Source organism: Argentina silus, assembly GCF_951799395.1.
Source record: "Argentina silus genome assembly, chromosome: 15".
NCBI lineage: Eukaryota > Metazoa > Chordata > Actinopteri > Argentiniformes > Argentinidae > Argentina > Argentina silus.
The window spans coordinates 16779076-16802616 of NC_139669.1; the positions used below are offsets into that span (position 1 = coordinate 16779076).

The following is a 23541-nucleotide window of genomic DNA, read 5'->3' on the forward strand; positions in this document are numbered from 1 at the left end:
GAACACCTATAGGTAGAAACACTTTAGAAATCCAATGCCTTATTGCGAAGACTGTAGGCGCCATAATCATCATCACATCACACCACTGTGCTATCTCCTTTTAAGATCTACATCTGAGGGCTCTGGTTTGCATTCGGGGCTGATGTCTCCTGCTGTGGTCCCTATTGAGGAGGGTTATTAGAGGCCTTTGCGTGTTGGTCTGTCTGCATAGCTGCATTATTCTGCATGGTAAACAGACATCTCCTCATTACCTCCTGAAGAAACACGGACACACAGCGCAGCGCATCACATCACATCACAGACCAGGACAATGTTGCTTTAGTTTAATGACTTCATATCTCAGAACTGGCATCAAGAGTGTCCTTACAAACAGACCAAAGACACACTACAGTACATCGCACACAGCCATCTGTGGTAGCATCAGTTATTTAATCACAAACCAGTGAAAAATACCAACATTGCTTTTGTTTATTGACTTTATATCTTTGAACTAAAAATATCAGTCTATAACTTACACAAGGAATTACTCCATTGAATATTTAGCTAATAACTAGTCAAAGCCGGCAGCTAACTATTGTTGAGTCACTGATGAATAGGCCCATGATCTCCTGCCATGTGAGATTAGAGACATCGTTACAATCAAGTCATCACCAAAGACATCTAACGCATGAAAGGAGATCCAATCCAACAAGTCATCTAGTTGGCTTCCTTTTGTGCAGAGCTCCATCAAAGTCGGCTTTCATCTATTACTATGTGGCTGGTTTGGAGGTGGGGGGAGGCTGTACCCTGGCGCTCTGCCAGGGTTAGCCTGTGAGACCCTACGAACGCTTTGTGATCAGCTGCTTTCATTGTGATACGGCAGGAGGGCCAAACAAATCTCAGTCTGACCTTTGATCTCCGCGAGAAAATCCTGGGGTTCATTCAATAGGTTTGAAAGTGTTGCATATGTCATATCACACAAGACACACAAAGAAATGGTATACCACGAGTTATGTTTTTATCAGCAATTTTCGGAATGGTCTATCATACTGAAGAGGACCTCGGTTAGGAGGGTTATCTTACTAACATGGTACCAGCAGGACTCATTTCACACAAATGTGGATTTACCTTTTTTCCCCTGGCCTTAACGGAACTGGCACAATACCCACCTCCGCCTGTGAATAAGGCTTTCCTTTTCCACCATTTGGGCTTTATGCAAATGTCGTGAAGATGCACTTAAACAGTCGAATCATTAAGTCTCTGTTAGAACTGACAGATCAAAAGACGTAAACAAGTAGACCTGTTTGACTCATCTTTATTGTCTTTGTCAGACACAAAGCCAATAGAAATGTTCTGCCTTTCAGCATATTGACATGTATTCATACTTTCTCCTGTTTCACGCACATCAGAATGCCATCAATGATGATTAACATGTTGCAACAGGTACCTGAGGCACTCCTTCTGTGGTTCTGGTACATAATATATATCTATATATCTATATAGGTATAAGTTCAGACAGTGGTCTGACAAACTGTAGGCAACAAGTGCACTGACCTGCCAAATAAGCCCTCCAAAAACGAGGATATAATACCCATCCCTTAAATATGAACATTTAAATGTGCATCCCACACCACGGGGGCTGAGGATACGTGTAATACACATCATCTACAAAGTTGTCCTTAGCAGAATTAGCATGGTATTACAATCTAAAAGCATCATTACTTTCCATTAGAAATGTCCAATAAAGTCAATGACAGATGCTATAATAAAGAGTAGAAGGAAAAACCCATTCATGAGTCGCAAGGGTTGTTCCATCACTGTTCCCATCATCAGAAACCAGTGGTAATGAGGGGTATCATTAAAGAGCTGCTGTACATTTCCATGAGCGCATTAGGCTCAAAGACGTACAGCTACTGGTGGTTGAACTGCCTCTGCAGCCTCTCTGTATCAGCCACCATTCAACCCTTCTGTGGCAGGTCGAGATAAGACTCCATATTTCCGATAACGTGGAGGATGCATGTTTATCTGCCAATTCATATAATTTTGTTAATAAAAATGTTAATTTTCATGGCCACATATTAGGATAGGGGTACTAATTTCTTGGTGCAACAATCAAAACGATTGAACCATACAAGCCAGAGTTTCCTTGTGAAAACGATATTTTATACAGTAGATACAAATATACCTGGACAGTGTGCTGGTTCTTTAATCACAGGTATTTGACAAATCTTGATAGCACTATGTACACATTCTTAATAAAAACAGTTACCTACAAACTCCTAATTATATGGAAAAATAATTTTAAAATAAATTCAAATCAACATAAGTAGTATGTCAACGTCAAGGCATGTGTCTTATTTGTGACGCGTGTTCGCATCGGTCACCAGTGACATAAGAAACACTAAACACAAAGCCGTCATGTTCATAGACCGGTGTCTCACACATGTATGTATTGTACAGGATCTCTTATGCTTGGCTTCAGCGGAGATGACTGGCAGAGGAACATTTCTCTGGACGTCCGCCAATGGCAGACCGACTCGCCTCCTGCTCCTCTTCAGCGACTAATCGCCTTCTCAGGAGGAGCGGGGGGGGGGGAGGGGCAGTCATGTGGTGGGTGTGAGGTCTAAGGACAGGGCTTGGCAGGAGCGGGAAGGGATGTGGAAGTGAGTTTTTTTTCCCCCCCTTCCCTCCCACCCACCTGTACCCCCACCCCGCCCCCCCGCCCTGGGTGTTCCTGTGAGAAGTTAAAGTACTGAGTGCAGGCTGTCAGTGAGGGAGGAGTGGGTGGTGGAGGAAGAGGAGGAGGAGGCTGGAATCCCCCTCAGCAGGAGCAGTTCCCACAGCCCTTGACACTGTTGAGGATCTCCTCCTGCAGCTTCTTCCTCTCCTCCTCTTTCTGGGACAGGCGTTCAGGGAGGGGCTGGTTGGTCCCGTTGCTGTCCCCCAGGATCTTACTGTTCTGGGTGTTCCACAAGTCGGCGTACAAGCTGCCCGGAGTGGCGAGGAGGGCGTGGTGGTCCCCCCTCTCCACCACTTTACCCTGATGAAGGGAGAGAGAGAGGGGGGGAGGGAGGAGGAGGAGGGGGGTAAGAGAAAGAGACAGGTGGTGTGGAGGAAGGAGGAGAGATGGAGGGTTATGCTACCATGAAGCATAGTTGAGTGAGTACACCTCTCGGCACTTTTGGTAGAGAGAAAGAACATGACACAAAAGGCAGGACGGAATGGAGACACGAATATAAATTCCCATCGGCTCTTTCCTCTTTACCATATCACTCTGCATGACTAGACAGTGGAGAGAAGAACAGTGGCAGCCCCCCCCCCTACAAACCCTGCCGCCTCTCCAACAACTGCTCCCCCCCCCCCTGCAGCTCTCACCCACCCACCCCCTCCCCCCCCCCCCCCCCCCCCCCCCCCCCAAGGATGCATGCAGAGGTGTTGGCATCGCCTTCATCGTGCACGAGACGCACGTGACGAGATCCGCACAACGTTTTAATGAGCACACCACCCCCCCCGGGCGCTCCTCCTCTGATGACACCGGCGAACGCCATGGCGACATCACACGCAAACATGCCTCCTCGCCGTGACCTTCTGATCCCAACCATCTGACGAGGGAGCTTCTCTCCGAGCACAACCACACTTCACTCTCACTTCAAAGGGAGAGAACATTTCTCACTATTGACTCATTTGGACGGATAAAGCAGGTCTATTGCATAAAACATGATTCTCTTTCTCTGACTGCCCCCCCCCCCCCCATCATAAAGGTTATTGATAGAAGGTGAGGGTGGGTGAGACAGAATCTGTATCCTACACTCGGACTCCCAGTCATCACTATGGCACCTTAAACCTACACATTAGTCACCAGGCAGGATACGTGTGCCAACAGATATGACTACCCGCCACGCCATCTGACCAAAACAAGGCACTCTCTGAAGAAAACCAATGTAGAAATCTATGACTTACACCCTTGATTCTTGAAAAATATTACTTATAGATTCCTCATGAGCGTAATGCAATATTTTCCCATCAAAAGCCAAAATAGAAGCCGGTTTTACGCCGGTGTTTACACACAACAACAATGTAAACAAACACGGCTTTAAAATCTGTTTAAAACTCCCATGTTGATGTCACATACTGCCGTATGTGTCTTTGTATGCAGAGTTCTCCAACTCCAACCCTCGGCTTTATGTGGCTGGGATGACGGATTTCAAAATGACAGATTGCTGCTTTAATGAGAACGGCGCACAATGTACCAGGTAGAATGAAAGGTGAACAACAAAATATATGATTAAAACGTAAAAGACTGTTCTTTTCCTGCTTCTCTCATCATTAGACTGCTCAGTGATGAGAGCAGGGAGGTCAGGGTCTGGAGGCCACATTCTACTGGTGATCATCACTCCCACCATTACACAGCCATCTAATTGGGGTGCTAATTAAGGACTGCACGTTTATACTGTATAAATCAGATCCGCAACCTAATTGGCCACTTAAGTAGCTACCAGTACCACTGGTATTTATTATTTATTTATTTTAAATTAAAAAAAAAAAAACATGGCTCCAGAAAGAATATGAATATTTTGTTTTATATTTCTCGTCAACCCGTCATTGATAAGGTCCAAAAATGTAATAACTTTAAGACAAATCTCATAGATATCCTAGTTGTGAGGTCAGACCATCATGGCACTATTCCAGGTAGTAAATCTAATGTTGCTATTGTGCAAACTAATGATATTTCAGGACCCTGTCGTCAATGATGGACTGGTGAGAAATACCCCCAAAATATTTGTTTGCGCTTTAAGAGAGAAAGAAAAACAGTTGAGCGAAGGTAAAGAAGTCCGTACCTGGTCAAGTACTATAATCTCATCTGCGTCCACGATGGTGGACAGTCTGTGGGCAATGAAGATGGATGTTCGATCCATCACCATCTCCTTCATGGAAGTCAGGATGTTCTAAAATCAACAAGAGACAGGAAAGGAGAGTTAGGCCATACGGACTTGATTCATTGTTTAACTGATACCCTGCTTCACTTCAATAAATAAATAAATAAATAAATAAATAATCTGATTGGGCCTATTTCAGCATATTTTATATTTTAGACGGGCATGAGCCACCAAGGGGCCTATTATTGCTTCAGTGCGATCTGTTGGTGCGACCAGCAGCTGAAAGGTGAAAGGGGACAGCGGAGCAAGGGAGAGAATTCAACATTCGTTAGTTTAGGTTTGGATATAAGGCAAGACCTGATTAACAACACTAAAAACTACAGGCTTCATATTTTGTATCTCAAGTATCTTGCAGCTGTGTTAGTGCTGTTCAACTCAAGATAGACAAACTGGTTGGTTGAGGTCTGTTGATTGAGGTCATAAATGGGCAGTGCTGTATTTTATGAAGAGACAGATTTTTTAATTATTATTATTATTATTTATTTTTTTAAATTGTAGGCTGCAATTTAATATGCTTCATAGTTTCAGGTCAAACATTGGCGATGTTTAAATAGCAGCATTTTCATTAAAGCCACAGTCTGTCATTTTCCCAGTCATTTCAAATAAACTGTATAAGCCTACCCCTGGATTTTGATAAATATGACTTAAAAATAGCATAATGTGGTAATTACTACTGTCTCACCTTTCCATAACCAAAACACCAATGACAAGCTAAGATCTCACCACGGCTCCCAAATTAATTAATATCTCATACTTTTCATTTTTGTGTATTTTATTTATTTTCACTTGCTCGGCTCACTTTTCTGAAAATGAAATCCGTTAAACAATTAAGCAAGTTTATACGGCCTCATCAACAGTTTCTCAATTGTAGCATTATAGCTGGTTTTTTATAAAGAAAGCTATGCTGCTACAATCCAATTAACAAATAAATTGCCTGCTACTTTGGTATGCCAGTCAAATAATTTTGGTTTCAGTCGGTAACAAGTTGATTTGTTGTTCTATTAAGTAACAGCGGTATGAATGACAGGATATATATGAAAACTGACTCAGAAATGACATTAATACTTTGAGGCACCAAAGAAAATGCAAAGTAGCTTCTGCAATATTTTCCATCAAAATGTGCATAAAAATAATTGTACTCCGTCCTGAAGTGTAAATATTCGGATATAAAAAGCCATCACAATAGGAAAGCAATAAAAATTGAAAATCTAATTGAAAATGAAAAGACATCTAGAATATTCTCTCCTGAAGTTCATATCACATAATGTACTTTTCCCATTCTTTAACATTTGCTGGGACTGTTTGAGCACCAAGCTGAACTACTCTAATGTTACACAGGATCTCCAAGTAATGTCTTAACTTGGATTAGGTAGGAGACACATTGAGAACCACACAGACACACACAGCATGAAACACCAGGCACAGGACAGATAGAGACCCACACAGACCCCGACATCCCCCCCACCAGTGTGTCTGTGTGTGTGTGTGTACGCGCTCTCTCACCTCCTCTGTGATGGAGTCTAGGGAGGACGTGGCCTCGTCATACAGCAGGATGGGAGGGTTCTTCAGTATCGCCCGGGCGATGGCAACACGCTGCTTCTCCCCTCCTGAAAAACATACACAAAGTCAATAACACAACCATTGCGAATTAGGCCAGTGAAAGGACTTACATACAAAGTCCCAACACTCGTCATAAAGACCTACATATCGTAACGACCCCAAAAACTAAAAATTGTTTCAGCTAGAGGCTCCAGACAAGCAAAACAAGCTGTACTCCCAACTCTGGCAGGGTATGCGGCCTCATAAAAGCAACTGGTGTGCAGGCAACAGCAGATATAAATACAGCAGCCTGTAGCAGTAGAATAGTACAGTAGGTTAGGAGCTGCATGGCCCCAGCTGACCCCTCCTGCTAACTCCCTGGGAGCAGTCACGTACCGCGGCAGTGGAATTAATGAAGTTACGAGTTTAGCTCCTGAGAAAGAAAAACGGCTGTTGTTGTTTTTTTTTTATCCACCATTGTCAGTAATCGTGCCTGGATGTCGTGTTAATGGGTTTAATGCAAAGTGTTGACGACCGTGAGCGGAGTCGGCGGCACCAGACCCTGCCGTGGAGCAGATGGTACGGTAGATTGTCCTTTGTTATAGATTGTCTTACTGCACTTGTATTTAATATACCGCATCTTTAACCCAGATGATTCTGTATGTTTGACGTAATGAACCGTGCAAAGACAAAAGGAGGGGGACGATGAAGAGTGCTATTGTGTGCCTTCAGAGGGCTGGGTGTTACCTGACAGCTTCAGGCCCCTCTCCCCGACCTGGGTGTCGTAGCCGTGGGGCATCCTCAGGATGGCGTCGTGGATGCCAGCCAGCCGGGCCACCTGGTACACGTCCTCCGGCGAGGCCTGGATGTTCCCGTACTGCAGGTTATAGAAGATGGTGTTGTGGAACAGAACGGCGTCCTGACGGAGAGAGAGAAAGGACGAGAGGGGGAGGGAAGAGAAGAGTGCTGCCGTCAGTATGCCATACAATTCATCTATACATTCAAATACAAACGTTTCTATACTGGTCTACACTGCCCTCTTGTTGTAAGCACTTCAGTTAAAATCAATAAAAGCATCAGCTAAATGACTAGAAATGTTAAATGTAAAGGTCTGCCTCTCTGGCAACATCTTTCATAGCATATTGACCACTGCTCATATTGACCACTGACCCTAAACTAAGAGCATATATCTCACGTAAGACATTCAGACAATATGGCCATTGTTGTTGTATCGAATGAAGGTCCTCTCCCTTACCTGAGGGACCACCCCCAGGGCCTTCCTCAGGCTGTCCAGACCCACGTCTCTGATGTTCTGCCCTCCGATGTAGATGTTCCCCTGCTGCGGCTCGTAGAACCGGAACAGCAGGCGCACGATGGTGCTCTTCCTGAAACGATGACGTGGAACCGAATCACACTCCGATCAGTTTGCTGATGTTAGCGGGAGACGAGGCTCGGCGAACATACACAAGAAACATCTTACGAGATCTCCACACTGTTTGTTTTGTAGCCATAATCACGCAAGAAATCCCATTCAAATAAATAGTGTTAGAGTTGGGAGACAGATTATTGTAGTCCTGCAATAAATCGAAATTTGAACACATCAATACGAATGACATCAACATGGGATAGTCTTGTTTTAACAGTGATGGCTGAGACACTGAGTTAATTGGGAATTATACCCATTCACCAGAGGTAATTTGAGGTGAAAGTTTAAATGCATACGGATAGAACCATTGAAGACACGTTTCCATTTCAGAATTTGCAGAGAAAAGCTGAAGAAATAATCAGGTTGTCCATCAACCAAGCTGCATCTCCAGACAATCGGAAAAAACAACAACTTCTCACTCAAGATATGGGCCTAATTCCAGGTGTTTGATTGAACAGTCAAGCATGTGGATAAAACAAACACTTACCCTGACCCACTGCCACCAACGATGGCCACCTTCTTTCCTGCAGGCACCTCAAAGGTCACCCCGTTTAGGACCTTCTGGCCCTCCAGGTACTCGAAGTAGACGTCCTCGAACCTGATGGATGCCTCCTGCGGGGTGACTAGCAGAGGGGGGGCCAGCTCCCTCTCCTGGAACACACAGCCAGGGGTACAGAGAAGAGGAGTCAGGGGGTGGGGATCTGAACACAGAGCCCCTGTGGGATTTATCCCAGAACATTAGCCTGTGCTTTGAGACCTGGTGCTTTGATGAAACAATCCATTACTGTTATCATTATAAAGCAAATATGTTGTATTCAGCGGCTGGGTCTCAATACTCTCAAAGAAACATCCTTTTCTCATCTCCCTCCCCTTCTGATCAATACCCTGAGAGGACCCAATCCAGCTCATGTAATGATCAGTGACCATGAGAAGGAGATGGCAGATGGGGGGGGGGGGGGGGGGGTGTATTTCTAAGTGTTGGAACACAGCCAAGGACTGTGAATACAGCACTGTCCATACTTCCAGAGTAAAAGCCTTTCCTGCTCTGTGTCTAACAGCAGTGCAATTACCAACATTCTCGCCAGCCACTGAACAGGGCTGATAACACACATGCTCCATTAGTATAAACAGATGCAAATTCCAGCCGCCCCAAATGGGAAAAGACAACGGGCCGGAATAACATTAGCAATTGTGTCGCGCGGTTATACGAGGGATGTTTGCCTTAATTCTACAGCTACGTAATTCACATTTTTTGAAAGAAAGAGAGAAAAGCGTTCAGTCATATATCCCGGCTGACAGGCGGAGCCGTCCCACGGGAGACCACAATGGTGAGGACAATTACTGACCCGGGAAAACAAGTGAGCACGTTCATTTCAGCCACAGTAATAACAGGCTGGCGAGAGAGACACGAGTTTCGGATTGCAAGGCCACAACAAATGGCACCTCTATACTATCTAAGTAAAATAAGAGTCTTTTAGTGTTGTCGTGGTTGCATGGGTGACGCTGTCCAACCCTACATCTAGTCTTGCCTTCCGGGTTGCCTTAGAGAGAGAGAGAGGTCTTAAGAGACGCCACGGCCCGGCCCGGCCTGGCCCAAGCCCAGGACCTTGGTTCTGTACCTTGATCTTGGTGTCGATGCTGAGCAGAGTGAAGAGTGTGTTCATGTCTATGAGGGCCTGTCTGGTCTCTCTGTACACGGTGCCCAGGAAGTTGAGAGGCAGAGACAGTTGGAAGAGGAGGCCGTTCACCATCACCAGGTCTCCCACCGTCATTGTTCCTAAAGACAACAACGGATCCGTCAAATCTCCATTCATTTCAGTGGAAAAAAAACCTCATACATACAATACATGATAGCGGTTTAAGAAAATCTAAAATCAATCTAATGTCCCTGAGGGGATTCGACAAGGTGAAATCCTCCTTAGTGCTTGTAGAGGATGAGGAGTTCGAAATGGAGAACTGATATGTAGCATCCAGTTCCAATGAGCAATCTATCATTAAGTATTCTGACTGCCCTCCTCTCACCTGCCATGATGCCTTTGCTGGCGAGCACCATGATGGAGGTGAGGCCGATGCTAAAGATCACACTCTGTCCGAAGTTCAGCAAGGCCAGGGTGGACGTGGTCTTCAGAGAGGACGACTCGTAGGTCTTCAGATAGCTGTCGTACTTGTCGGCCTCGTACTTCTCATTGTTAAAATACTGGAAAACAACGAGGGGAGGGCGGAGAAAGGAGAATGAGTCGGGGGGGGGAATAGTGAAAGGACACGGTGAAGCTTGAAAGCAGAGGGCAGTTTGAATTTCCCAGTCTGGGATAGGGATCAGATTTCAAATTCCCTTTAAAGCCTTTCTGTCAGAATCGCTTCATACAATATAAAAGGTTTGTGATGTGTCCAACCTCTCACGTATCAGCAGACATGGAGAAGTGGATACAAGGAAGGGAGAGCAGGACATCATACAGAGTAGAATAAGGTAGCTAGCTAATGATGTATTTGACAAACAGTAAGCCGTGAGGCAATTTATCTCCAGGCCAGCAGCTGCACAAACAGAGAGCAGCACATCACAGAAACAAGCCACGCTCAGCCTCTGGATTAGCATCTGTCTCATTCCTCAAACACACAATGTTACAGGGTGGGAGACCGCTAACATTAGCAGTAGCGTTAGCTTCGGCATCAAAGACAGGACACGGGCTCCGAACCCAGCTAAATTAAATCGCACATGACCAACTGTGGCCGTGGTTCCAAACAAAGCTTTATTCAATATGTCAGGTCTCTCCGTCCAGGATTACTAGAAGTATGAGAGTACGAAGGTAGAAATGCAAACGTTTGAGAGAGAGAGAGAACATCGGATGCTGCTATATGGAAAGGCGTGACGCGTCCTGAGCATCATGCACATTGAAGTTTGGCTAAGCCTCTACAAAGTGAGCCAAGCCATCGAGACAATTCCAAAACAAAAACACAAGTTAATTTAGCGTTTTTCTGGCACTTATGTAATTGTGCTGTTTAGGGTGCATTCGCCAGCCTCAGCTCTACCTAAGCGGGCGACTCACTACCCTCGCCAGTAATGATGTTTGGTTGATTTGCATATAGGGAAATGCAGGGAGTGAGCGAGAGAGAGGGAGGGAGAGAGAGAGAGAGGGAGGGAGGGAGAAAGTAGCACACGAATGACAGACAGAAGCAGCGTGAGCTCAGGTTCTCAACGAGCCCTTTGTGAAAGTGGAACGGATTTCTGAGTGGGCGGGCATCTAATTACATATGCACACTCCGGCTCACAGTGATGCTAAATCCAGCCGCATTGACACAGATGACACAAAATAACACAGAACAAAACATTAGAAAACAGGACAAAATAACACATCGCAGAAAATAACACATTGCACCAAAATATATCTGGATCAAGCAACAAAGGAACTGAGGCTGGGTGCTGCTTATCCCGAATATGAACATGAGTGTTTGTGTTGTATAAGAGGATGACTGCATATCAATATGCCCCCCACGTTTAGACTATTGCAACAGTTATTTGCATGACAATTTGTTGTTAGCCAAAACTGCATGACCGTCACACCCCTATGAGTATTTTTCTCCCCATTTCAAACATATCTAATATCTGAATATTAATATTATTCAATGAAGTCAAAGTCTTAACAGCCGCGGTGTGATTGTCCAATAGATGACCGTGTGGTGTGTGTGACAAATGTAACGACATTCAGAGTGAAAGAAAAACAGTGTGACTGTTTCAGTCAAGTGAGAGGCCCCCCCAAGATCAAATTAATTAAAAGACAAATTCTGTGAGGGGTAATCATGCTAATGAAACACGACATTATCACAGGAGAGTAAATATTTGCTCACGTTAATGCGCCAGGCTTAGATGGGGGAGAAGAGAGGGGAAAGGAGATAAGAGAAGGGACCAGGGAGGTGGAGGTGGAGAAAAGGGTTTAAATGAGAGAGAGAGAGAGAGAGAGAGAGAGAGAAGAGGAGGAGGAGTGGGGAGAGAAGGACTGAGGAGGAGGGGAGGGTGGGCTCACCTTAACTGTCTCATAGTTGAGGAGGGAGTCTATGGCTGCATTCCCCGCCTCATTGTCCGCTTTGTTCATCTCTATCCTGAAACGGGTCCTGAGCACAAGATGGAAGCCACCGTCAGAGACCAGACAGACACACAGATACACACACGACTCAAGCGTAGACCAGAGAGATTCTGGAAAGGTTCAGTTGGCCATTGGACACGGTATTACATGGCTTGGTTCCAACCTCCAACAGAACAAGCCCCATCAACTTATGTGTGAATACCTAAAATACATGTGTGAATTGTGTGAATAAGAGCTGGGAAAAAAAAAACACAACACGCATTCTGTACCTCCACTGGGTGACTGCGATGGTGTAGGCTGTGTAGGCTGACAGAGTACCCAAAGTCACAGCAGTATAATCCGCTCCACATTTGTAATACTGTCGAGAAGGGCAAAAGCATTATTAATGTAAAGCAGCTCTTTTTAGGAACCAGAGAGCTATTATGGACAAAGTCAAGCAACCACATCTGAATATCACGCTCCGATAATAGTCTCACAAGGTATTATAATAGTGTGCTCTTTTTGGTTATGTCACTATGAAATTGAGTGTTGCAAATGGAGGGGAAAATAGGAGAGAGCAAATTGTGCTAATGTTTTAGCTATTTGGGCAATGGAGTCTGCCCTCATTAAAGGCAACCTGATATTATGGATGTGAGTGGGATAATGGCACAAAGACATGGAGGAGCCATCAGCATCAGCAGGGCGAGGTGGAGGGCATCTGTTCAGGGCATACTACACAGAAAGACATTAACCTTCTATTGGTTTGGCTTTCGTGATTTTCATGGGTTCCGTGCTGCCGCCAAATGTTTTTCTTCTTTATTTTCTTTACCACACCATAACCAAAGCAATAAGGACCTATTTACTGCATTATTTAAGATTGGTTATAATAGAACATTTACAACACTACAGCACAAACGATGTATAGTTTCAAATCATGTGGTCATGGAATGTTATTCCTTGGGCACAACAGATAGAAATCTCAAATAAAATGCATTTAGTTCATCGTTTATGTTTCGTTGGTGGCCCTACAAGCAGAAATCACAGACGGTGCATTGAACTACACAGTCTCTCTGGTTTTGGACTCACCAGAATGGCGCTGACGAGGCCCATCTCGAAGAAGGTCGGCCCCAGGTTGAAGACGATGGCGCTGAGGACGAAGGAGATGCCTCTGGTCCCCCTGTCGATGGCCTTGGACAGCGCCCCCGTCTGGCGGCTCAGGTGAAAGCCCAGGTCCAGGTTGTGCAGATGGAGGAAGACGTTCTTGGCGATGCGGCGGATGGAACTCTGGGCCACCTTCCCGAACACGGCGTTCCGCAGCTCGTTGAAGAGGGCCGAGCCTGCCCGGGACACTCCGTCTAGGATGACGGGGAGGGGGGGGGGGGGGAGGAGGGAGGAGGGAGAGGGGACAGTTTAGACACGCTCTAGAAGACACAGAGGAGCACCTCCAGACAGGGGTAGGGCTGTGTGGGGATCTCACTCACGTAGAATGAGAATGGGTGGTTTTTCAGCCTCATTTAAATGCACTCCTTGTAAGTTGCTCTTAGATCCCAAGACTACTCGTTTACGGGCGTGTCTCTAAACCATGTAGTTGTACAGCCCCAGACTCCCCTGGCTTCTTCTAATTACAGACCTGGATGCTCTCTGATTACTGACTGCCACAGCAGAGCAGCACACTCCAGACAGGGGGGGGGGGGGGGGGGGGAGTGTGTGAGGAGAATAATAAGGGGGGGGGGCTATAGAGACAGGCTACATTTCCTTTTGAGATCGCCTCTTCAGTGGTTTGACATTTGGCAGCTTTATGAGCAGCTAGCCATCACTCAACAAGAACTTCTGCCAGACATGACACCAATTAGTCACCGCCGCAAAACTCATTTCTTCAATCAAGAGTAGCCAAAGCCTTGTCAACAACATAAACAAATGACTCGTATTATGACAATGAATGAACAAATACTCAGTGGTCGAAACTGAATCAGTGTTCATTTCGAGTTCCGTGACTACATGGCTGGGTAATAATAGACCCGTCTGTCAGTCTTTATGGCCTGGAAATGTGGTGTTAAATGGAAATGTTCAGCTAATGAACAAATGTGTCCACATCTGACATAGTAGGATGAACACTGAATACCTCCTTCCAGCCATATTACGCTCAAACTCTACAGTCCTCGTCCGGGAAACATTACGAAATATAAAACTGAAAAACATCTCTTCTAAGAATATCCCCTTATTCTTTTCATTCCAATACCCCACAGTCTGGAGTTCTATTCAAGTGGCCCAATTACTCGGGATGCAGCATTAGTGAGCAGGACCTAAGTGGGCTCATTAAAATAAGTGGCTATAGGGGTAAGTGTACAGCACATCAGAACGGATTTCACTCGCAGCCAGAGTGACTGGAAACGGAGTGGTGGGTCGGGTTTAGCCTTATGTATTGGATTTATTGGTCGCCCGTGTCACAATGGAGGCGCTCTAACCAGGAAGGAACTTCACAATCACAGAGCACGACCTTTGACCAGTCCTCTACTCCCTGGGTTCAGAGGAAGCGAACATGCAGGGCCCAGTGAGAGGAGGGGTAAACAAAGCCTCACAGGGACGGATCATAGGTTCATTGGACATGTTACTCAAGACAGAAATTGTACAACCCCCCCCCCCCCCCCCCCTCCGACAAACAAGTAAAATGTTCTGTTGGAAAACTATTTTTGGACGACACATACTGTATGTAAAGAAATACAGTATGTCTCCTGTAGGTTGGTATGTCTAAGAGCAAATCCATACAGCACTCGTAAGGCATCACAACATTCGCCGACCATCTGGATCAACAGAAGTTAACTCCGACGCGCGAGACATGATGGAAATGACAAAAAAAAGAGAAGCAGAGGTTGAGGATTGGCGTTGATATGAATGTGTTGAGAAAGGTCAGCCGGTAGATAATATGCAGTCCCACATTCCCCCTGATGAGCCCCGGCACCTGCCAACCGAACGCGGTCTGGGACTTACAGCCAATCAGCACCGCCGTTGCCATGGTAGCCACGGTGCTTGGCGCGTCACTCAGGTTCAACATGTGTCCCGACATCTGGTTGAGCTCGTCCACCGCATACTTAAACATGAAGGGCACCATCACATTCGTCATCTAGGGAGGAGAAAGAGAGAGGGATGAGGGCAGAGGGAGAAAGAGAATGAGAGGGAGAAAGAAAAAATGAGGCAGAGAGGAAGAGAGTGAGGGGGGGGGGGGGGGGGGGGGGGGGGGGGGGTAGGGGGCAGACAGAGAAACAGAGGGCAGTTTTAAACATTGAAGCTCTCTCTGAGTACTCCGGTTGGCGGTAGCCCTGTTGTGCAGTGTTGTGTGGATGCATTAGGTAGAGTGTTCTTTACAACTCTATGGGGTCTTTCCTGGTGGGTTGTGTGACTAAGTGCACTAAGCCTGAGCTGTCCGTCTATTCTACGGGGGTCTATCCGAGTGTTGTGTATATCTAGGTGCATTAAGGCTGTGTGTGTGTGTATTTTCTCTATGAGGTCCGTTGTGTCGCATGATGTTGTGTCGCAGTACCCTGTGTAGTCGGGTGCATTAGGGGGGTGAGTGTGTGTATTTAGGGGTGTGTGTGTGCATTAGGGGTGTGTGTGTGCGTGCGTGTGTGTGTGTGCGTGCGCTGCGGGCTGGTGAGGTGGCTGACGCATCCAGCTAATGGAATTGAGATGGTTATTAGGCCTAATTAAAAGCACAAGGACAGCTGTGTGACTCAGGCTAGGAGGACCACAGCACATTAGAACAGCCAGAGTGTACAGCACACACATAAACCCGCTCATTTGGACTCCATTTCAGTTTAACCCTTAGCCTAAACCTCAAACACCAGGGATTTGGGTTTTTTTCCTCCTCTGATGCATCACATTACTATAAAAAAAAATTAAAAACACATTTAAAAAATGTGCAGATTTAATGTTTGGTGAATCATATGTCGGCAATCCTGTGCGCGCTAATATTTCTTCTGCCACAATATATGTTGTTTCAATTAAGCTACAAAAGCAATGCAGTGAAGACTGCTACACACACACACACACACACACACACACTTCAATTAGGTTACTTGACCTACAGTGTTTGGAAGCTTTGGAACCAACGCTTTGGAAGCACACTCGTGGTTCCATTTAGTGGGTTCTCTCATTGCTGTAACATGTGGGCCCACCGCAATATCGCTCCAAAGGAAACCAATAAGAACCACTTTGCAAACAAGACAACAGACCAAACTGTTACATTACAAGTCGTAGGAGATCGCCAAAAACCAAACATGCCCCCAATGCTACTGCTTAAACACGATAAGAAGGATGTGCTCCATTTTCCCCAATTATAACACTTGAGATTATCTCTCCTTGTCAATCTGTACCTGTAGATAGACCATGTAATAGAGAGAAAGAGAGAGAGAGAGATAAGCCCCTCAGGTGGAGATGGCCCTCAGGCCACAGGGATTACAGTCTGATACTCAGATAAACAGACTGAATCAAGCCTGAAAACTAATCCATGACACAAGACATTGTATTTCAGACCTATAGGAGGATTTAGAAGCAGTATCCTGAAAAAGCACAAAATAATGCCATTTTTATTTATTGTTAAATATATGGATTCATTATTTTACAATCATTGCATACAAGAACTGTATTGGCTGAATTATTGTTTTTCTTTGGTGTGAATTGTATGAGCTTTACTGTATGTGCTTTTAATATAATAACTGCATACTGCAGAACTCTTAGGGTGTGTGTGTGTGTGTGTGTGTGTGTGTGTGTGTGTGTGTGTGTTGCAAGAGGGAGCCATGCTGAGTGGGAGCAGGATATGATTATTTGGGAGCTGTGGGAGTTTTTCAGGGTGTAAATTGGAGGGCATCATCAAAGAGAGAACAAACAGAGGAAACTGATTGAGTGAGGTTTAAAATACATCACCTCATTATTCCTTTCATCTTAACCAGCAGATTCAAACTACTTTTGAGGGGATATACTGAATATACACAATTCAAACCAAATGTCCTCCCCTTGGTGGATTATAAACATCATTAACATCATCATCGTCGTCGCCGTCAAGCGAGTAACAGAGGAAGGAGAAATCCCACCCCCTTGTCAGTGTGGTGGTGCGTGTCAGCGTGTTCTCTCCGCCTACCTTGGCTCCGGCCAGCAGACCCAGGGCGATGGCCACGCGAGCCCGCAGGTCGGGCCTGTCCTTGGGCCACACGTAGGACAGCATCGCAGACAGGATCGTGGTCGAATCCACCTCCTTCAGCTGTTACCACAACACAACAGAAAGAAAATCCTTTTTTAGACGACAGCAGTAAGACTGAACCAAACCATGTCCCTTTACATGTCATTACGGGCAGCGGAGGTCAAACTAAATAAACCGCCCTCTATCTCTCTTTACAAGACACGGGACGGTTGGATTTATACCTAAAGGTCAAAAAGGTCAACTTCACCGACCATTGACAAATAAAAAGAATTGTGGAATTAAATGTGGGTGTAGGTGTTCTTTCTCATAATAACTAAGGTTGTGTTTACAGCAATCTGACATTTCGGTGCATCAGTTGACCAATTATTGTCAGCATATTTCTCCCTTTCCCATTGGGTTTAACAGTCACAGATGTCAGGGGAAGCCCCAAGGGAGGCATGGGGAGCAGCAGCAACAGCAGCACAGTCTCCAGGTGGACCTGGGGATCCTGTCTGACCCTACAGCTCTCCAAGGAGACGCCTGGGCTGTCATCCCAGCTGAGAGGCAGCCCACTGGTGCCAACATGGCTGTTTACCTAGTTCTGTCAGCCACCTGCTGCAGGGACCATCTATGGGTTTAAGAACATGCAGTAATTCCCCTAATCCACTCAATATGGTGCCACAATACTACAAAGCTGCTGCATGGCATCGGGACAAGACAAATTAAAGTGAAACACCTGCCTTTAATCACATATGATCTGGCAATAACTGAGGCAGTGTTGGCAGGAAAATCAACAACAATTGCGGTTGGATAGTGAAGGTCAACATTACCAATGTGACACTTTCCCTGGACAATTGAATGTACTGTTATATAGTATAAAAATGATATGCTTTTTCATCTCTGTAGATCAATGAGCTACGAAAACATACGTTAACGCATGTCGTCCTGTTGGATGCATATTCATATATGTGGTCCTCTGTGGCTCAGTCGGTAGAGCATGGCGCTAACAACGCTTGGGTTGTGGGTTTGATTCCCGCTGGGACCATATATACTGCAATGTATGCACTCACGGCAATGTAAGTCTCTTTAGATAAAAGTGTCAGCTAAATGGCATATATTATATAACATTAGACGTAGGTCTATTGTGTTGGTCTTACCACATTTTTGGGATCTGCATTCAGCCGTCCACCTGCACTTCCATGCCAGCATGTTCGCTTGTCCGTCACCTGCAAATGCTGTAAGCAAACATGCCAAAAGAAAGACACATTGTTGTGAACACATACATCCCTTATTTCACATGGGCATTGGGTTTTGACCTTATACACTTATAAATAAAACTAATAATTGCATGATGGTGACTTCACTGTAAGAGCTCATACCAAAGAACATGATTCTAAGCGTTCATATTCAGACCGAATGTCTCTGATATAATGAAGGACAAGAGGTTAAAGAACTGAAATAAACGCACTTTGGCAGCTTCCAGTATCCGTCGGCTGTTTTCGCCTCTGTTGACTGTCCATGTCGCTGTTCTAAGGTTTGGACTCAACTGAAAAATACAAGAAAGCCTGTTTTAACAAACATTCGTACATCAGTTATTCATTGCATCTTGCCAAATGCCCGATGGACACGGGTTAAAAGGTTGGCATGCAATACAATTACAGTTAGTGTCAGTTTAAGGTCACAATGTTAATGCTAGACGTAGTAGCTATAATCGCCTAACTTCACTAAAAGCTACAGATAATCGTGTCCCGGAAAAAAAAACTAAAAACGTGCTGGGTGTCAAGGAGGAAGATCTAGATTAGAAAATAGGGCTGTCCGATGATCGAAGAAGAAAAACATGGTTGTGAGGCTACAACAACTATACGTACAGTTCATGATGACCGTTTGCACAACAACAACATCACCACAGTTAACGATATTAAATCCGCCAGTTGTGAACAGTGCTAGTGGTTTAAAAGTTAAGTAAATAACAAGCAACAGACCGCTGTCACAGGTCAACATGGTCACAGGGTGGGATCACCAGGACCTTATCTCACACGGGACATGTTGTACAACACGCAGTCGATGACGGACACCAACATGTGACTGGAAGGGGCACCCCAAACACAGCTAGCTAACTCGCTACGCCAACTATCAAGCTATTCATAAGCAAACAATGTACGACAAAAGTAAGCAGAGTTAACTAACTGGCAAGAACAGTATTTAACGTGACTACGTTCGCTTGCTAGGGACACGTTAGTGACCGAAGCATTAGCGATCACATAAAGCGATGCGAGGAACACGCTAACAGCACCTTATCAGCTAGCTAGCCTGGATCGGTGACGCCGGTGTTACAACAGCTTGACTCATGCAAGAATGAACCACATTACAACCCTGGTTAATACGCAACACACGCTCGGTTAGCTGGTAGCTGACTGACAGCGAAACTAGCTTACTATAGTGTTTTCGTATCATATACTAGCACATTCGTTAGCTAGCTAGCTAGAAAGGTTTGAACTGTCCTTGCTTGTTTGTGTGTGTGTCACTGTGACCAGGCACTTTAATCTCAGCTAAAACACAATGTCCTTCTTCAACCTCCTGCGCAACTTACCAAATATGTCGTTTTCTGTTTACGTTGTCTGCTGTTCGGCTTGTCCCCTTGACTCCATACATGATACGAACTTGTCTGCTGAAGTAAAAGGGCTAATTTGCGTCTTTGAAAGTGGAAGCCACATTTCAGCGGTACCAACAACGCCGGCGCCATGTTGTGGAGGAAGGCGTGTTCGCATAATCAATACAGTTCCGTCATTTCCGATAACACCGAAATTTGCCTCAACCCCCCTGTCACTTATTAGGCTTTTTTTTTTTTTTAAATAACATTTGGCAATTGAACTAATATTAATATTCGGACTTCGTGAACGCCGGCAATATAGAAAATGTAACTGTTCATTTAGCAATCACAAGTGATCTTCTTGTGACTGATGACATTTCTTAACCATTCGGTGCGAGTTTTTGTGAGTTAATGATCTAACTGTATTTCCTGTCACTTGTTGGGGAAACCAGTCACACGGCACTGTCACATGTTAAGTCTTCGTTTTATAAAGCTAATATATATATATATATAAAAATACATATTTAAGATTTGTAAATATTTGTTCCTGATTTGCCAGCCGCATAGCAACCTGTCAGTGTTTTGACAGTCATTGCTGTCAGTCAGAGAACGGGAAAGGGAAAGGGAACACGTGTTGCTGAAATTCCTTTGCTGTTGGCCTACCTACTTGGCCAAGGGAGCTCTTCTCAGCCACAGACTGCTGATGTGAGTAGGCTACAATAAAAAGCCTTGCCACAATCAGCAAATGAATGTCACTGATCAAGAGCCCCCTGTCGTGAAGCATGTGCGGTTTGCAAGCAGCCTCCCGGTGGTCGCGAATCCTGAAGCGGATGATGTCAGAAATCAGTGTGTGAACTGGCTAAACCAAGATAGTCTGGGACCTCAACTGAAATTGATCACATTAAATGACCAGATACGCGAATTACAGACCCTAATCAGAGACAAGTGAGTGCATAGTCATCATGTTTCTGAATATCCTCTGGGTTTTATTCACTTGAAATTACATTATGATGAATTTATTTTTTGTAGGACAACTAGCAGAGGGGATTTTGTGTTTTGTGCTGACCGATTGGTAAGATTATGACCCCATCATAACATTTCTTCAAAATGGATGATACAGTATACATACAGACTACATGTCTTCAAAAGTCTGTTTAGTTATAATAGCACAGTGTTTGTCTGTCTGTTTGGTTTTCTACCAAAGATCAGACTGGTAGTTGAAGAGGGACTCAATCAACTCCCCTATTCAGAGTGCACTGTCACCACTCCAACAGGTGAGACACCCTTTCATAGAGATTACTTTATATTCCAGAAACATGTCTGGAAACAGCTTCTGCTTTATTTTCCCCCAGGGCACAAGTATGAGGGTGTCAAATTCAAGCGAGGCAACTGTGGAGTCAGCATTATGAGGAGTGGTAAGTCGAAAGGCGGTCAAGCCCCTGTCCTATAACACACCACTGAATTTACTTTCCTCTAACTCTGCTGCAAACTTAAATTCAGAATGAGAGCAAAGCAAAGCATTGTATTGCAGTTTTTCACCCTACCAGCAGGTATCTTAGATCCTGTCATTTTAAACAGATGCTTCAGGATTTAAACAAATATTTTCAGCTGCTACTGTAGTTCTAAAATGACTTAGGTCATTATTTTTACCTGACTGGACAGAGGGGTACACCTCCCTACTCCCATGAGTAAAAGCTTATTTTGCAAAGGTTTGTTGGCCTTAAATTGAGGACTGTGTGGTCTAATAAGATTAGGAATGAATTAACATTATATCATGAACCATACAGTCAACACTTAAGCCAAAATAGATGTAAAGAATGAGTGACAAAATCCTTTAGCATCTCTTTAATGACATTGAGTGATCAATTTAATACAGTAGGAATGAGATCCAGACTAATCGTTCACTGGTAAGTACAATGACTTGTACTTACAGTGTGTGCTCTGGATACATCTCAGAAGGCTAAAGTGGCTGTCTCCTCTCCTTTCCACTGATCTTAAAAACTAGAACAGGTGAACCAAGGTAGTGGATCCCTACTGAGAATTTGCCTTAACCATTTCATTCACAAAATAGGCCATGTTAGAATATTGAGAGACACAGCACCAATCTCTCCCTTGCAGGTGAGGCTATGGAGCAGGGTCTGAGGGACTGCTGCCAGTCAATATGCATTGGCAAGATCCTCATCCAGAGTGATGAGGAGACCCAGAAAGCCAAAGTCTACTATGCCAAGTTCCCCCCAGACATCTACAGGAGAAAAGTACTGCTCATGTGCCCTATTCTGAGTGAGTAGGTTCTACTCATGTACCCAATCCCTAGTTCCAACTTCAAACAATGTCCTGTCTTGACCAGGAGTTTTTTTGTTAACATATTTGCATTGACTTAAGACAACACAGAACCAGCAGTCATGTAAATGTAAATGTACAGTACATTTTCTTTTCGATTTGAAAACAGCAAGGGGTTTTTAAAATTCCCTTTAGGTTGACCTTTTCTGCCTGCTCCACATTTCTACATCATTCAGGCCCATTCACCCTCGGCTGATAATTACAGCTCTCTGGGGAAAATTATACAGTGCCTGCTAGATAGCCAGCAAGCTGCTGAATAGCATAATGAAGACCTCCAGAAATAGTGCAGTAATGGTCACAGCTTTCCCCTGTCGTGATGCGACTGCATTATAATGTTCCCCAGTGATGAAATAAGACAGGGATGAAGCCATGTAGAATACTTTTTGTCATAGTACATGATAGCAGGTACCAGTTAAAGTGATGAATAGTTGAGGTGTCAACTTTGACTTTGCTGACTGCTCTGTTGGTGAATATTGCACAGCCATTGTGGGAGAATATTTTTTGTCAAAGCTGAAATAATATACTGTGTGTCTGTGTGTGTGCAGGTACAGGTAACACTGTGATTGAGGCATTAAAGGTTCTGATAGAACATAGCCTTCAGCCCAAACACATTATTCTCCTCAGCCTGTTCTCCACCCCTCACGGTACGTTACTCCTCCACTCTATCCCCTCACTATCATTCTTCTATTCACCCCATCCCCGCCACTAGAACCCTGTCACTCCCTCTATCCATCACCATCAAAAACCTACTGTTAGATAGATTATATCAAAATCACTATAACAGAACATGTGATTACTTGTATACTGTACCAGGAGCCAAGTCTATCATCCAGCAGTTCCCAGACATCACCATCCTGACCACGGAGGTACACCCAGTGGCCCCGACACACTTTGGGAAGAAGTACTTTGGTACAGACTAACCTGCTACAGCACCAAAGACACACTGTGATATGAGAAACGCTATCAGTGTGTATTCTATCTTTACTGAAATGTTATGAAAGTAGCCTCTTAAGTACACCTTTTTTTGTGCCATAAACCCCCTCTGTCTAAAAAAAAGTCTAAAAATCCTGCTCACTATATTGTCTTAGCCTTTGCTGTAGACCAATTTACCCACAGAAACTGAATGTATTGAAAAGGTAAATACTGTAATTTGCAGGTTTATGCAAAATCTCTTTTCACAGTTTCAGGTACATGGGCCCACACCTCTATGCCTATGCAAGCTAGAAACCAATAGATTTGACGTGGTTTGTGTCAGACTGATGAAACTATGAAGGATTTGTTTCCAGTTCACTTGTGCTGATAGATAAGACACTACGCCAAGCTGTATCAGAGTTTATTTTTTTAAAGATCAAGATATATTCAGAAGGGAGATTCTATGTGTCGCAACCATGTGTCTGACTTGGGGAAATAACTTTGGGAATGATTGTGTTCATTACTAATGCAATGTTTTACTCCTGTTTGTTTTCACCCCCCTATAGAATAAAAAATAAATGTCAAAA

General features: G+C 44.5%; 2 protein-coding genes across 3 annotated transcripts; one reads left to right on the forward strand and one right to left on the reverse strand.

Annotated features, from left to right (window-relative positions):
- Positions 1-308: 308 nt before the first annotated feature.
- Positions 309-19996, reverse strand: abcb7 (ATP-binding cassette, sub-family B (MDR/TAP), member 7). Its single transcript, XM_083685706.1, has 16 exons — positions 19703-19996; positions 18581-18658; positions 18270-18347; positions 17074-17193; positions 14928-15060; positions 13026-13294; positions 12230-12318; positions 11901-11988; positions 9904-10078; positions 9501-9658; positions 8369-8532; positions 7711-7840; positions 7203-7374; positions 6420-6523; positions 4818-4925; positions 309-3019 (listed from the first exon to the last, which is right to left on the reverse strand). Exons 1-16 carry the CDS (start codon positions 19853-19855, stop codon positions 2801-2803), a joined length of 2238 nt encoding a protein of 745 aa, XP_083541832.1. The 5' UTR covers positions 19856-19996; the 3' UTR covers positions 309-2800.
- Positions 19997-20444: 448 nt separating this feature from the next.
- On the forward strand, positions 20445-23518 carry LOC310815786 (uracil phosphoribosyltransferase homolog). 2 transcript variants are annotated; one of them, XM_083685709.1, is made up of 7 exons: positions 20445-20647; positions 20732-20774; positions 20907-20976; positions 21055-21117; positions 21821-21982; positions 22588-22686; positions 22856-23518. In XM_083685709.1, exons 1-7 carry the CDS (start codon positions 20448-20450, stop codon positions 22960-22962), a joined length of 744 nt encoding a protein of 247 aa, XP_083541835.1. In that variant the 5' UTR covers positions 20445-20447; the 3' UTR covers positions 22963-23518. The 2 variants fall into 2 exon arrangements, with proteins under 2 accessions (XP_083541835.1, XP_083541834.1); XM_083685708.1 differs by having other exon boundaries at positions 20907-21117.
- Positions 23519-23541: the final 23 nt, after the last annotated feature.

Excerpts from the sequence above, each read along its gene's own strand:
- LOC310815786 (XM_083685708.1), top strand. The coding sequence starts at position 20,448 with ATGAATGTCACTGATCAAGAGCCCCCTGTCGTGAAGCATGTGCGGTTT. Across the intron at positions 21,983-22,587 it reads GCTCATGTGCCCTATTCTGA|GTACAGGTAACACTGTGATT; the intron begins GTGAGTAGGTTC and ends GTGTGTGTGCAG. Across the intron at positions 22,687-22,855 it reads CCTGTTCTCCACCCCTCACG|GAGCCAAGTCTATCATCCAG; the intron begins GTACGTTACTCC and ends ATACTGTACCAG.
- abcb7 (XM_083685706.1), bottom strand. The coding sequence starts at position 19,855 with ATGGCGCCGGCGTTGTTGGTACCGCTGAAATGTGGCTTCCACTTTCAA. Across the intron at positions 10,079-11,900 it reads TCAACTATGAGACAGTTAAG|TATTTTAACAATGAGAAGTA; the intron begins GTGAGCCCACCC and ends GTTGTTTTCCAG. Across the intron at positions 9,659-9,903 it reads CAGCAAAGGCATCATGGCAG|GAACAATGACGGTGGGAGAC; the intron begins GTGAGAGGAGGG and ends TGTTGTCTTTAG.